At 48.7% G+C, this 14298-nt stretch overlaps 1 protein-coding gene across 1 annotated transcript in view; it reads right to left on the bottom strand.

Annotated features, from left to right (window-relative positions):
• Window positions 1-8978: 8978 nt before the first annotated feature.
• LOC147118343 (zinc finger homeobox protein 2-like) overlaps window positions 8979-14298 on the bottom strand; it is a 39482-nt gene continuing 34162 nt past the window's right edge. Inside the window, exon 2 of the mRNA XM_085983888.1 lies at window positions 8979-9268. Coding sequence (XP_085840014.1) covers window positions 9026-9268 — 243 coding nt within the window. The 3' untranslated portion in view covers window positions 8979-9025. The remainder of the gene's footprint in view (window positions 9269-14298) is intronic.

Raw genomic sequence — 14298 nt, 5'->3', positions numbered from 1 at the left:
CGATGATGGACATAGAGGTAAACGGGAACAAGGTTAAATGCTTGATTGACTGCGGGAGCACCGAAAGCTTTATTCATCCTAGCCTGGTAAAACGACTTTCACTAACGATAGTCCCCACACAGGGCAAAATCACCATGGCCGATAAGACTCATACCTCAAAAATTACAGGTTTCTGCGCGGTTATGTTGTCGGTAAAAGGCAATGATTACAGAGATTTTAAACTATTGATAATGCCAGATCTCTGTGTGAGCGTGATCTTGGGTCTGGACTTCCAGTGCCACCACCAAAGTATCACGCTTACCTACGGTGGGTCCCAGCCGCCCCTCACAGTGTGCGGTCTGGCTACCCTGAAGGTCAAGCCGCCCTCTCTGTTCGCCAACCTCGCACCCAACTGTCGACCCATAGCGACCAAGAGTAGGCGGTACAGCTGGGAGGACAGACGGTTCATTGCGTCGGAAGTAGAAAGACTCAAGCGGGAGGGTATCATCGAATGCAGTACCAGCCCGTGACGCGCCCAGGTAGTAGTTGTTAAGGGTAGCGAAAAGAAGCGGATGGTGATAGATTATAGCCAGACGGTTAATCTATACACCCAGCTAGATGCCTACCCTCTGCCCCGCATAGCGGATATGGTTAACCAAATCGCGCAATACCGGGTGTTTTCCACCATCGACCTAAAATTGGCATACCACCAGCTCCCCGTTAGGCCGGAGGACCGTCCATACACCGCCTTCGAGGCGAACGGACACCTCTACCACTTCCTCAGAGTCCCCTTTGGGGTAACGAACGGGGTCTCGGTCTTCCAGCGGGAGATGGACCGCATGGTCGATGAGAACCAGTTAACAGCCACCTACCCATACCTAGACAACGTCACCATCTGCGGCCACGACCAGCAAGACCACGACTCGAACCTCGCGAGATTTCTGAAAACCGCCCTCGGACTCAATCTCACCTACAACGAGGATAAGTGTGTCTTTAGCACCACGCGCCTCTGTATCTTGGGCTGCGTGGTGGAAAACGGGGAAATCGGTCCGGACCCCGACCGATTGCGCCCCCTACGGGAGCTACCCCTACCAAACACTCCCAAGGCCCTGAAAAGGTGCCTGGGGTTCTTCTCCTATTACGCCCAATGGGTCCCCAATTATTCCGACAAGGCCCGTCCCCTCCTGAAATCAACGTCCTTCCCGCTCACGGCCGAGGCCCACGCCGCCTTCAACAGCATTAAACACGACATTGAGAAGGCCGCGCTGCGGGCAGTGGACGAAAACATCCCTTTCCAGGTCGAAAGCGATGCATCCGACTTCGCTTTAGCAGCCACCCTCAACCAGGATGGGCGGCCCGTAGCCTTTTTCTCAAGAACCCTCCAAGGGCCCGAGATCAGGCACTCCTCGGTAGAGAAGGAGGCCCAGGCCATAGTGGAGGCAGTGCGGCACTGGAGGCACTACCTAGCCGGCAAACGCTTCACGCTGCTTACCGACCAGCGGTCGGTAGCCTTCATGTTTAACAACAGAGGGGGAAGATCAAGAACGACAAAATTCTCAGGTGGCGGATCGAACTCTCCACGTTTGAGTACCACATAATATATAGGCCGGGGGCCCTCAACGAATCCCCCAACGCCCTATCACGAGGGATGTGTGCCAGCATCCAGGGGGACAGGCTACAGGGCCTCCACAATGGCCTCTGCCACCCGGGGGTCACCCGGCTATTCCACTTTATAAAATCCCGTAACCTGCCCTATTCCATCGAGGAGGTCCGGTCTATGACCAGGGACTGCCGCACTTGTGCGGAATGCAAGCCCCATTTTTTCAGGCCCGACCGAGCCCACCTGATCAAAGCTACACGGCCATTCGAGCGCCTGAGCTTAGATTTCAAGGGACCACTCCCCTCCACCGACTGCAATGTGTACTTTCTCAACATTGTGGACGAGTACTCCCGCTTCCCATTCGCCTACCCCTGCCCAGATATGACCAGTGCCACGGTCATCAAATGCCTCGGCAACCTGTTTTGCACGTTCGGCATGCCTAACTACATCCACACTGACAGGGGGGCGTCGTTCATGAGCGATGAACTGCGCCAATGCCTGCTGTCAAAGGGGATAGCCACGAGTCGGACTACTAGTTATCCATTGAGTCGAATTGTTTCTGGGACAACTTGAAAACACTACACAAAAAACAACACGACGATTTGTCCATTCAAAATGGGGACACATGGGTAAACCACTTTGAAAAATTATACCAGAAAAACACACTAAGACCAGAGCAACACCAAATACGCAAAAAACTGGAAAAGCTTGAAATGGCCATAAAAGATAACCAAAACCCGCTAGACGCCATAATAACAGAAAAAGAACTTCTTGAAAAACTCAAGGACCTGCGACCAGGAAAAGCTTGCAGGACAGACGGCATACTAAACGAGATGATTAAACACGCAGACGACAAACTGAAACTGGCTATCCTAAAACTCTTCAACTTGGTTCTGAGTGTCGGTTATTTCCCTGACATCTGGAACAAAGGACTCATAACACCCATATACAAAAGTGGGGACAAAATCGACCCAAACAACTATCGAGGCATCTGTGTAAACAGTAACCTGGGGAAGGTATTCTGTAGCATCATAAACAAAAGACTTATGAACTTCCTTGAAGAGCACAATGTCTTGAGTAAAAGCCAAATTGGATTCCTGCCAAACTATAGAACATCCGATCATATCTTCACCCTACAGACCCTAATTGACAAACACGTTCACCATAACAAAAGCAAAATCTACGCATGCTTTGTAGATTTCCAGAAGGCTTTCGACTCCATCTGGCATGACGGTTTATTCCTGAAACTTATCGAAAGCGGGGTAGGAGGGAAAACATATGATGTAATTAAATCAATGTATACAAACAATAAATGTGCAGTTAAAATTGGAGACAAACAAACAAAATACTTCCCACAGGGGCGGGGGGTGACGCAGGGCTCGCCAATCTCACCGACACTCTTTAATATTTACATAAATGGATTGGCAAAACTACTTGAACAATCTACAGCACCCGGCCTCACCCTATATGAATCCAAGGTTAAATTCCTCCTCTATGCCGACGACCTGGTTCTGCTGTCACCAACTAAGGAGGGTCTACAGCAGAACCTGGACCTGCTGGAGTCGTACTGCCAGACTTGGGCCCTGACAATAAATCCCCAAAAAACCAAAGTCCTTGTGTTCCAGCAAAGATCCAAACAACATGGACCCACAATAAATTTCACAGTAGGAACAACCAAAATTGAACAAACCACTCACTACACATACTTGGGCTTAAAAATCAGTTCTACGGGAAACTTCAAACTGGCTGTGAATGAACTGAAAGGGAAAGCAAGAAGGGCTTTCTATGCCATCAAAAAATCAATCCAAATAGAAATCCCAATTAGCATTTGGCTCAAAATTTTCAAATCAGTAATTGAACCTATTGCACTCTATGGCAGTGAGGTCTGGGGACCACTAACACAACAAGATTTTGCAAAATGGGACAAACACCCAATTGAGATCCTACATGCGGAATTCTGTAAAAGTATCCTCCGGACTCAAAGGAAAACAGTAAACAACGCATGCAGGGCGGAACTAGGCCAATACCCATTAATAATCACTATCCAAAAAAGAGCCACCAAATTTTGGAATCACCTACAAATGAGCAACCCCCAATGCTATCACTACGACGCCCTGAAATGCCAAGAGCTGACCATAAAGAAGAATACCCTCAGTCAACTAGTCCTGGGACTCAATAAAGTAACTAATAACAATACTAACAATAACCAGTCCCAGGACAGTGACAGGGTAACACAAAGAATTCGACCCAACACAATCGTCGCTAAGCAAAAGGAAAAATATCTGTCATATTGGGCAGAAACAACAAAAACCCAAAGCAAACTCAATTGCTACTTGGCCCTAAACAGACAATACAACATAGCTGATTACCTGACCATGGTAAAGGATAACAAACTGAGAAGAACCTTGACAAGGTACAGACTTAGCGAACATAGCCTAGCGATCGAAAAAGGCAGACACAGGCAGACCAGGCTGCCAAGAGAAGACAGGATATGCTCTCACTGCAGTCAGGGAGTAGTTGAGACAGAGATGCACTTCCTCACAGCCTGTGGAAAATATCAGGGCATCAGAGAGAATTTCTACCAAAAATTCTCACAAATATGCCCTGAATTCAGAAATCTGACTGACAACCAAAAACTCCCATTCCTACTGGGGGAGGAGAGAAGCTGTGTAACACTGGCGGCACACTATGTTACAGCTTGCCATGAACAGAGGGACAACCAGTAAACTAAGACAAGAGTATATATAAACAAGGCGAATGTATATTTATAAACTCAGGGATATACCTGTTTATACATTGTATGAATGGAACCGCGTTTATGTGTTCAACCATAAATGTATTTTGATGCTTTGGCAACATAAGATGTACCTTATCATGCCAATAAAGCGATTTGTATTGTATTGTATTATAACCCCCGGGGTAATGGGCAAGTGGAGAGGGAGAACGCGACAGTGTGGAAGACGGTCACCTTAGCACTAAGGTCTAAAGGCCTCCCCACCTCCCGCTGGCAGGAGGTCCTCCCAGACGTACTCCACTCGATAAGGTCGCTACTGTGTACTGCTACTAACGCCACTCCCCACGAGAAGCTGTGTGCTTTTCCCCGCAAATCAACCTCAGGAGTATCCCTACCCTCGTGGCTCTCCACCCCAGGGACAGTCCTGTTACGGAAGCATGTGAGGGGCCACAAAACGGATCCCCTCGTGGAGGCAGTACACCTACTCCACGCAAACCCAGAGTACGCGTACGTCAAGCACGCCGATGGGCGTGAAGACACCGTGTCCATAAAGGACCTCGCCTCGGCAGGAAGCGACGACGACCCATCACCACCACCCCCAGAAGAACCTCCACCATCCCCAGAGGTATCCTCACCGCCCCCATAAGTACCTGCAACACCCCCAGCACATGGGTATGCCCAGGAGGGCACCACGGACTCCCGGTCGGAACCCGAGGTACTGTTGCGACGTTCAGGAAGGACTATCACACCCCCGGACAGACTAAATCTGTAGAAGGGGTGAATGTGATGAAATATATGCCTTCATCAGCCCATGTGTTTTACCTGCTTGTATTGTGTGAACCACCCCCTTTTGTTCCTATTGTGTGTATTGGCTATGCCCCTGTCTTTTGCCATATAAAGGTCTCAAAAGCTGTATGAGTCATTCCTACCAGACGAACCCGATGTGGGAAGACCTGTAATGCTGCAATGTTCTTAGTGATTAAAAGCCTTCAGTTGAATCCTTGTCTTTGAGTCATTGATGGCATATCAGGTTAGATACAGAGTAAAGCTCCCTCTACACTGTCCCATCAATCACTCCCAGGGCAGGTACAGCATGGGTTAGATACAGAGTAAAGCTCCCTCTACACTGTCCCATCAAACACTCCCGGGGCAGGTACAGCACGGGTTAGATACAGAGTAAAGCTTCCTCTACACTGTCCCATCAAACACTCCCAGGGCAGGTACAGCACGGGTTAGATACAGAGTAAAGCTGCCTCTACACTGTCCCATCAAACACTCCCAGGGCAGGTACAGCATGGGTTAGATACAGAGTAAAGCTTCCTCTACACTGCCCCATCAAACACTCCCAGGGCAGGTACAGCACGGGTTAGATACAGAGTAAAGATCCCTCTACACTGTCCCATCAAACACTCCCAGGGCAGGTACAGCACGGGTTAGATACAGCGTAAAGCTCCCTCTACACTGTCCCATCAAACACTCCCAGGGTAGGTACAGCACGGGTTAGATACAGAGTAAAGCTCCCTCTACACTGTCCCATCAAACACTCCCAGGGCCGGTACAGCATGGGTTGGATACAGAGTAAACCTCTCTCTACATTGTCCCATGAAACACTCCCAGGGCAGGTACAGCACGGGTTAGATACAGAGTAAAGCTCCCTCTAAACTGTCCCATCAAACACTCCCAGGGCACGTACAGCATGGGTTGGATACAGAGTAAACCTCTCTCTACATTGTCCCATGAAACACTCCCAGGGCAGGTACAGCACGGGTTAGATACAGAGTAAAGCTCCCTCTACACTGTCCCATCAAACACTCCCAGGCCAGGTACAGCACGGGTTAGATACAGAGTAAAGCTCCCTCTACACTGTCCCATCAAACACTCCCAGGGCAGGTACAGCACGGGTTAGATACAGAGTAAAGCTCCCTCTACACTGTCCCATCAAACACACCCAGGGCAGGTACAGCACGGGTTAGATACAGAGTAAAGCTCCCTCTACACTGCCCCATCAAACGCTCCCAGGGCAGGTACAGCATGGGTTAGATACAGAGTAAAGCTCCCTCTGCACTGTCCCATCAAACACACCCAGGGTAGGTACAGCACGGGTTAGATACAGAGTAAAGCTCCCTCTACACTGCCCCATCAAACACTCCCAGGGCAGGTACAGCACGGGTTAGATACAGAGTAAAGCTCCCTCTGTACTGTCCCATCAAACGCTCCCAGGGCAGGTACAGCACGGGTTAGATACAGAGTAAAGCTCCCTCTACACTGTCCCATCAAACACTCCCAGGGCAGGTACAGCACGGGTTAGATACAGAGTAAAGCTCCCTCTACACTGTCCCATCAAACACTCCCAGGGCAGGTACAGCACGGGTTAGATACAGAGTAAAACTCCTTCTACACTGTCCCATCAAACACTCCCAGGGCAGGTACAGCATGGGTTAGATACAGAGTAAAGCTCCCTCTACACTGTCCCATCAAACACTCCCAGGGCAGGTACAGCATGGGTTAGATACAGAGTAAATCTCCCTCTACACTGTCCCATCAAACACTCCCAGGGCAGGTACAGCATGGGTTAGATACAGAGTAAAGCTCCCTCTACACTGTCCCACTGGGGTTTCCTCACCTCATGTCAGGCTCTGTTGCAGATGAATCGATAAGAGATTGATCGCTATGATTAGTCAACAACTCTTTTATGGTTCTATCACATGACTACCAGGATGGTAGAAGGCAAGCTAGACGGACCTTGGCCTTTATTCATCCAGTGATTCCTGTTCCGAAGCACTTTTGTCGTGTAGTCACTGTTGTAATGTAGGGTCAGTGTAGAGGGAGCTTTACTCTGTATCTAACCCGTGCTGTAACTGCCCTGGGAGTATTTGATGGAACAGTGTAGCGGGAGCTTTGCTCTGTATCTAACCCGTGCTGTACCGGCCCTGGGAGTGGTTGATGGGACAGTGTAGAGGGAGCTTTACTCTGTATCTAACCTGTGCTGTGCCTGCCCTGGGAGTGTTTGATGGGACAGTGTAGAGGGAGCTTTACTCTGTATCTAACCCGTGCTGTACCTGCCCTGGGAGTGTTTGATGGGACAGTGTAGAGGGAGCTTTACTCTGTATCTAACCCGTGCTGTACCTGCCCTGGGAGTGTTTGATGGGACAGTGTAGAGGGAGCTTTACTCTGTATCTAACCCATGCTGTACATTCCCTGGGAGTGTTTGATGGGACAGTGTAGAGGGAGCTTTACTCTGTATCTAACCCATGCTGTACATTCCCTGGGAGTATTTGATGGGACAGTGTAGAGGGAGGGGGGAGAGAGAGAGTGGGAGGAAGGTGGGGAGAGGGAGTGGGGGAGTGGGAGTGGGGGAGAGGAGGGGGGAGAGGAGGGGGCAGGGGAGGGGGGAGACAGAGGGAGGGGGGAGACAGAGGGAGGGGGGAGACAGAGGGAGGGGGGAGAGAGGGGGAGAGGGAGGAGGGGGAGGAGGCGGGGGAGAGGGGGGAGGGGGAGGAGGAGGGGGGGAGATGGGAGGGAGAGGGGGGGAGGAGAGACAGAGGAAAGGAGAGAGAGAGAGGGCGAGTGGACCGCGGCCGCAAATGGAGCCAAGTCCCGGGAACCGGCGTGAGTCGGCTTCAGGCTGAGAGAGATGGCCGGGCCCGGTTGCCGGGGTAACCCTTCCCCCCCCTTCCCGCCCTCCCGAGCCCCGCCCCCCGGAGCCCCGCCCCCCCGAGCCCCGTCCCCCGCCCTCCCGAGCCCCGCCCCCCGCCTTTCCGAGCCCCGCCCCCTGCCCGAGCCGGCTTCAAGACCAGACAGAGAGACGCCGCCGCTCATGAGCGCCTCAGAGCCGGCCGGTGCGCGACCTAGCGCGTGAGGCCCGGCCGGACTCAAGTCGCGCTCCGGGCCGACGTTGACAAGCGCACTGACTCCCGCCTGCCTTTACTAAGATGGTGGCGACGCTCGGCTCAGGCCCGCCCCTCCAGCCTTCACAAAGATGGCGGCGATCGCGGGCCGTTTGTTGAGCGGGACGGGAGGTGCCTAGCTCGGGCGTGGCTGGGCAACAGAGGCCCAGGCTTCGAGGCCTGGAAAAACGTTGAAAGGTAGGAAAATTATAGAGGTTAGAGAAAAGATTTACAAATTAATTAACTTTTTTAAAAAACAATGTGTTTTAAAAGCAACTTTTTTTTTGCTGGAAATGTAGATTTGAAAAGAAACACGCAGAAAGTGGGAAAAAGAAATGAAGAGTTTGGAATCAAGATGGCGGCCACTCACCTCAACTCAGAAGGATTAGGCCCGCCCACACATGCACCGATTGGTCAACCGTCAGGTCACTGAACTGTAGGATTGGTCAATCGTCCTGTCACTCGACTCTAGGACGGCCCACCCGCACACGCAATGAACCCGCCCCCGTGACGCAGCGATTGGTCGACCGTCGGGTCGCTCGACTGTATGATTGGTCAACCTTCACGTCACTCGATGCTAATGAGCGGATAATGAGCGGAATTTTGAACGTTTTTTGGATACCGTCGGCATAATTTTTGTCCGACCAACAAGTAAATACGCCTATGAGAGTCCCCTAATGATAAGCTTTCTTTTGATATAACATATGTGTAGGTACGCTCTATAACTATTGATTGTATAGCCGGACAGACAGAGAGACAGACAGAGAGACATACCGCTTTATTTATATATATAGAGAATATATATATACACACACAAGGCCAGTGCTACTCACCATCGCCTTTCTCCTGCGTGTCCTCCACAAGGACGATGTTGCTAAGTTCCGTCTCCTCGCCGTTGGACAGGCCGCTCTGCAGCTGCTGGAGTTTCCACTGGGTCCTGGCGTTCTGGTGGCCCGGCGTCCGGGTGTGCTGCACCAGGCTGAGCTTGACCGGGGTGTCGAAGTCGCACAGTGCGCATGAGTAGTACCGCCATTCCGACTCCGTCGCGCAGTCCAGTTCCAGCAAGTGCTGCGGGACATCAAGGGTGGGAGGCCACGTTTTACTTTACATACATCTAAGAACATGGAAGTTTACAGCACAGAAACAGGCCATTCGGCCACACCAGCCTCCTCCCCGATACCTTTTAATCCCCTTGCTTACCAAGCATCTATCTACCCCTGCCTTAATAATATGCAAAGACTCTGCTTCCACCGCCCTCTGAGGAAGAGAGTTCCAAAGACTCACGACCCTCTGTGGGAAAAAATTTCTCCTCATCTCTGTCTCAAATGAGTGACCCCTCATTTTTAAACAGTGACCCCTAGTTCTAAATTCTCCCACAAGAGGAAACATCCTCTCCACATCCACCCTGTCCAGACCCCTCAGGATTAGATTGGTGAAGTCAAGCGTCGGTCCCTTGCAGTCAGAATCAGGGGAATTTATAATGGGGAACAAAGAAATGGCTGACCAATTAAATGCATATTTTGGTTCTGTCTTCACAAAGGAGGACACAAATGACCTCCCAGAGATGTCGGGGAACATAGCGTCTGATGAAGGGGTGGAACTGAAAGAAATCAGTATTTGTAAGGAAATTATGTTAAGGAAATTGATGGGACTGAAGGCCGATAAATCCCCAGGGCCTGATAATCTACATCCTAGGGTACTTAAGGAAGTGGCCCTAGAAATAGTAGATGCATTGCTGATCATCTTCCAACATTCGATGGAATCTGGAACAGTACCCATGGATTGGAGGGTAGCTAATGTTACCTCACTATTCAAAAAAGGTGGTGGGGAGAAAACGGGGAATTATAGACCGGTAAGCCTGACATCGGTAGTGGGGAAAATGCTAGAGTCCATTATAAAAGATGTAATAGCAGAGCACTTAGAAAACAGTGACAGGATCGGACAAAGTCAACATGGATTTACAAAAGGTAAATCGTGCTTGACTAATCTACTGGAATTTTTTGAGGATGTAACTGGTAAAATAGATAAGGGAGAACCAGTGGTTGTGGTATATTTGGACTTTCAGAAGGCTTTCGATAAGGTCCCGCATATGAGATTAGCGTGTAACGTTAAGGCACATGAGATTGGGGGCAAGGTATTGACTTGGATAGAAAACTGGTTGGCAGACAGAAAGCAAAGAGTTGGAATAAACGGGTCTTTTTCCGAGTGGCAGGCAGTGACTAGTGGGGTACCAAAGGGATCAGTCCTTGGACCCCAGCTATTCACAATATATATTAATGATCTAGACAAGAGAACAAGATGTAATATCTCCAAATTTTCAGACGACACTAAGCTGGGTGGGCGTGTGTGCTGTGAGGAGGATGCCAAGAAACTCCAGGATGATTTGGACAGGTTGGGTGATTGGGCAGAAGCATAGCAGATGCAATATAACGTGGATAAATGTGAGGTTATCCACTTTGGTGGCAGAAACAGGAAGGCAGATTATTATCTGAATGGCAATAGATTGGGAGAAGGGGAAGTGCAACGAGACCTGGGTGTCCTTGTGCACCAGTCGCTGAAGGTAAGCATGCAGGTGCAGCAGGCGGTTAAGAAGGCAAATGGTATGTTGGCCTTCGTAGCGAGAGGGTTTGAGTACAGGAACAAGGATGTCTTGCTGCACTTGTACAGGGCCTTGGTGAGACCACGTCTTGAGTATTTTGTGCAGTTTTGGTCGCCTTATCTGAGGAAGGATGTTCTTGCCATGGAAGGAGTTCAGCGAAGATTCACCAGGCTGATACCTGGGATGGCAGGAATGACGTATGAGGAAAGATTGGGTCGATTGCGCTTGTACTCGCTGGAGTTTAGAAGAATGAGAGGGGATCTCATTGAAACTTATTAAATTCTGACAGGACTGGACAGACTAGATGCAGGAAGGATGCTCCCGGTGGCGGGGGAGTCCAGAACCAGGGGTCATAGTCTAAGGATAAGGGGTAAGCCATTTAGGACAGAAATGAGGAGGAATTTCTTCACCCAGAGAGTGGTGAACCTGTGGAATTCTCTACCACAGAAGGCAGTGGAGGCCAATTCATTAAATATATTCAAGAAGGAGTTGGATATATTTCTTAAGGCTAAAGGGATCAAGGGGTATGGGGAGAAAGCAGGGACAGGGTACTGAATTTGGATGATCAGCCATGATCACATTGAATGGCAGAGCAGGCTCGAGGGGCCGAATGGCCTACTCCTGCTCCTATCTTCTATGTTTCTGTTTATATGTTTCAATCAAGTCACCTCTTGCTCTTCTAAACTCCAGCGGATACGAGCCCAGCCTGTCCAACCTTTCCTCATAAGACAACCCGCCCATTCCAGGTATTAGTCTAGTAAACCTTCTCTGAACTGCTTCCAATGCATTTACATCCTTCCTTAAATAAGGAGACCAATACTGTACACAGTGCTCCAGATGTGGTCTCACCAATGCCCTGTAGAACTGAAGCATAACCTCCCTACCTTTGTATTCAGTTTCCCTCGCAATAAACAATAACATTCTATTAGCTTTCGTAATTACTTGCTGTACCTGCAAAGTAACTTTTTGCGATTCATGCATTAGGACACCCAGATCCCTCTGCATCTCAGAGCTCTGCAATCTCTCACCATTTAGATAATATGCTTCTTTTTTATTCTTCCTGCCAAAATGGACAACTTCACATTTTCCCACATTTATACTCCATTTGCCAGATCTTTGCCCACTCACTTAACTTATCTATATCCCTTTGTAGCCTCCTTATGTCCTCTTCACAATTTACTTTCCTACCTATCTTTGTGTCATCAGTAAATTTAGCAACCATGCCTTCGGTCCCTTCATCCAAGTCATTTATATAAATTGTAAAAAGTTGAGGTCCCAGCACTGATCCCTGTGGCACACCACTCGTTACATCTTGCCAATCAGAAAATGACCCATTTATGCCTACTCTCTGTTTCCTATTAGCTAGCCAATCTTCTAGCCATGCCAATATATTACCACCTACACCATGAGATTTTATTTTCCGCAATAACCTTTGATGTGGCACCTTATCAAATGCCTTCTGGAAATCTAAGTACAGTACATCCACCAGTTCCCCTTTATCCACAGCACATGTTACTTCCTCAAAGAACTCCAATAAATTGGTTAAACATGATTTCCCTTTCACAAAACCATGTTGACTCTGCCTGATTACCTTGAACTTTTCCAAGTGCCCTGCTATAACATCTTTAATAATAGCTTCTAACATCTTCCCTATGACGGACGTTAAGCTAACTGGCCTGTAGTTTCCTGCTTTCTGTCTCCCTCCCTTTTTGAATAAAGGAGTTACATTCGCTATTTTCCAATCTAATGGAACTTTCCCTGAATCTATGGAATTTTGGAAAATTAAAACCAACGCATCAACTATCTCACTAGCCACTTCTTTTAAGACCCTAGGATGAAGTCCATCAGGACCCGGGGACTTGTCGGCCCGCAGCTCCAACAATTTGCTCAGTACCACTTCCCTGGTGATTGTAATTTTCTTGAGTTCCTCCCTCCCTTCCATTTCCTGATTTACAGCTATTTCTGGGATGTTACTTGAATCCTCTATAGTGAAGACCGATGCAAAATACCTGTTCAATTCAACTGCCATCTCCTTATTTTCTTTTTAAAATATTGATAGAAACTCTTACTATCTGTTTTTATATTTCTAGCTAGCTGTCTCTCGTACTCTCCTTATTAATCTTTTAGGCATTCTTTGCTGTTTATATTCTGTCCAATCTTCTGACCTGCCACCCATCTTTGCGTAATGATATACTTTTTCTTTAAGTTTAATACTATCTTTAACTTTTTTTAGTTCACCACGGATGGTGGGTCTTCCCCTTGGAATTTTTCGTTCTTGTTGGAATGTATATATTCTGTGTATTTTGAAATATGCCTTTAAATGTCTGCCACTGCAACTCTATTGACCTATCCCTTAACCTAATTTGCCAGTTCACTTCAGTTAGCTCTGTTTTCATTCCCTCATAATTTCCCTGATTTAATTTTAAAATGATTTGGACCCACTCTTCTCTCTCTCGCTACACAGTGCTCCCAGTGTGATATGGAGACCAGAACTGTGCACAGTGCTCCAAGTGTGATATGGAGACCAGAACTGTGCACAGTGCTCCAAGTGTGATATGGAGACCAGAACTGTGCACAGTGCTCCCAGTGTGATATGGAGACCAGAACTGCGCACAGTGCTCCAAGTGTGATATGGAGACCAGAACTGTGCACAGTGCTCTAAGTGTGATATGGAGACCAGAACTGTACACAGTGCTCCAAGTGTGATATGGAGATGAGAACTGTACAGTGCTCCAAGTGTGATATGGAGACCAGAACTGTGCACGGTGCTCCCAATGTGTTATGGAGACCAGAACTGCGGACAGTGCTCCAAGTGTGATATGGAGACCGAACTGTGCAGTGTTCCCAGTGTGATATGTAGATCAGAACTGTGCACAGTGCTCCAAGTGTGATATGGAGACCAGAACTGTGCACAGTGCTCCAAGTGTGATATGGAGACCAGAACTGTACACAGTGCTCTAAGTGTGATATGGAGACCAGAACTGTGCACAGTGCTCCAAGTGTGATATGGAGACCAGAACTGTGCACAGTGCTGCAAGTGTGATATGGAGACCAGAACTGTACACAGTGCTCCAAGTGTGATATGGAGACCAGAACTGTGCACAGTGCTCCAAGTGTGATATGGAGACCAGAACTGTGCAGTGCTCCAAGTGTGATATGGAGACCAGAACTGTGCACAGTGCTCCAAGTGTGATATGGAGACCAGAACTGTGCATAGTGCTCCCAGTGTGATATGGAGACCAGAACTGTGTACAGTGCTCCAAGTGTGATATGGAGACCAGAACTGTACACAATGCTCCCAGTGTGATATGGAGGCCAGAACTGTGCACAGTGCTCCAATTGTGATATGGAGACCAGAACTGTGCACAGTGCTCCCAGTGTGATATGGAGACCAGAACTGTGCACAGTGCTCCCAGTGTGATATGGAGACCAGAACTCTGCACAGTGCTCCCAGTGTGATATGGAGACCAGAACTGTGCACAGTGCTCCAAGTGTGATA

This window comes from Somniosus microcephalus, chromosome 4 (genome assembly GCF_052327205.1).
Source record: "Somniosus microcephalus isolate GS21.2 chromosome 4, FLI_Smic_1.0, whole genome shotgun sequence".
In the NCBI taxonomy this organism is placed as follows: Eukaryota; Metazoa; Chordata; class Chondrichthyes; order Squaliformes; family Somniosidae; genus Somniosus; species Somniosus microcephalus.
The sequence above is the reverse complement of the archived record's forward strand: the minus strand, read 5'-3'. Positions and strand labels throughout refer to the sequence as shown.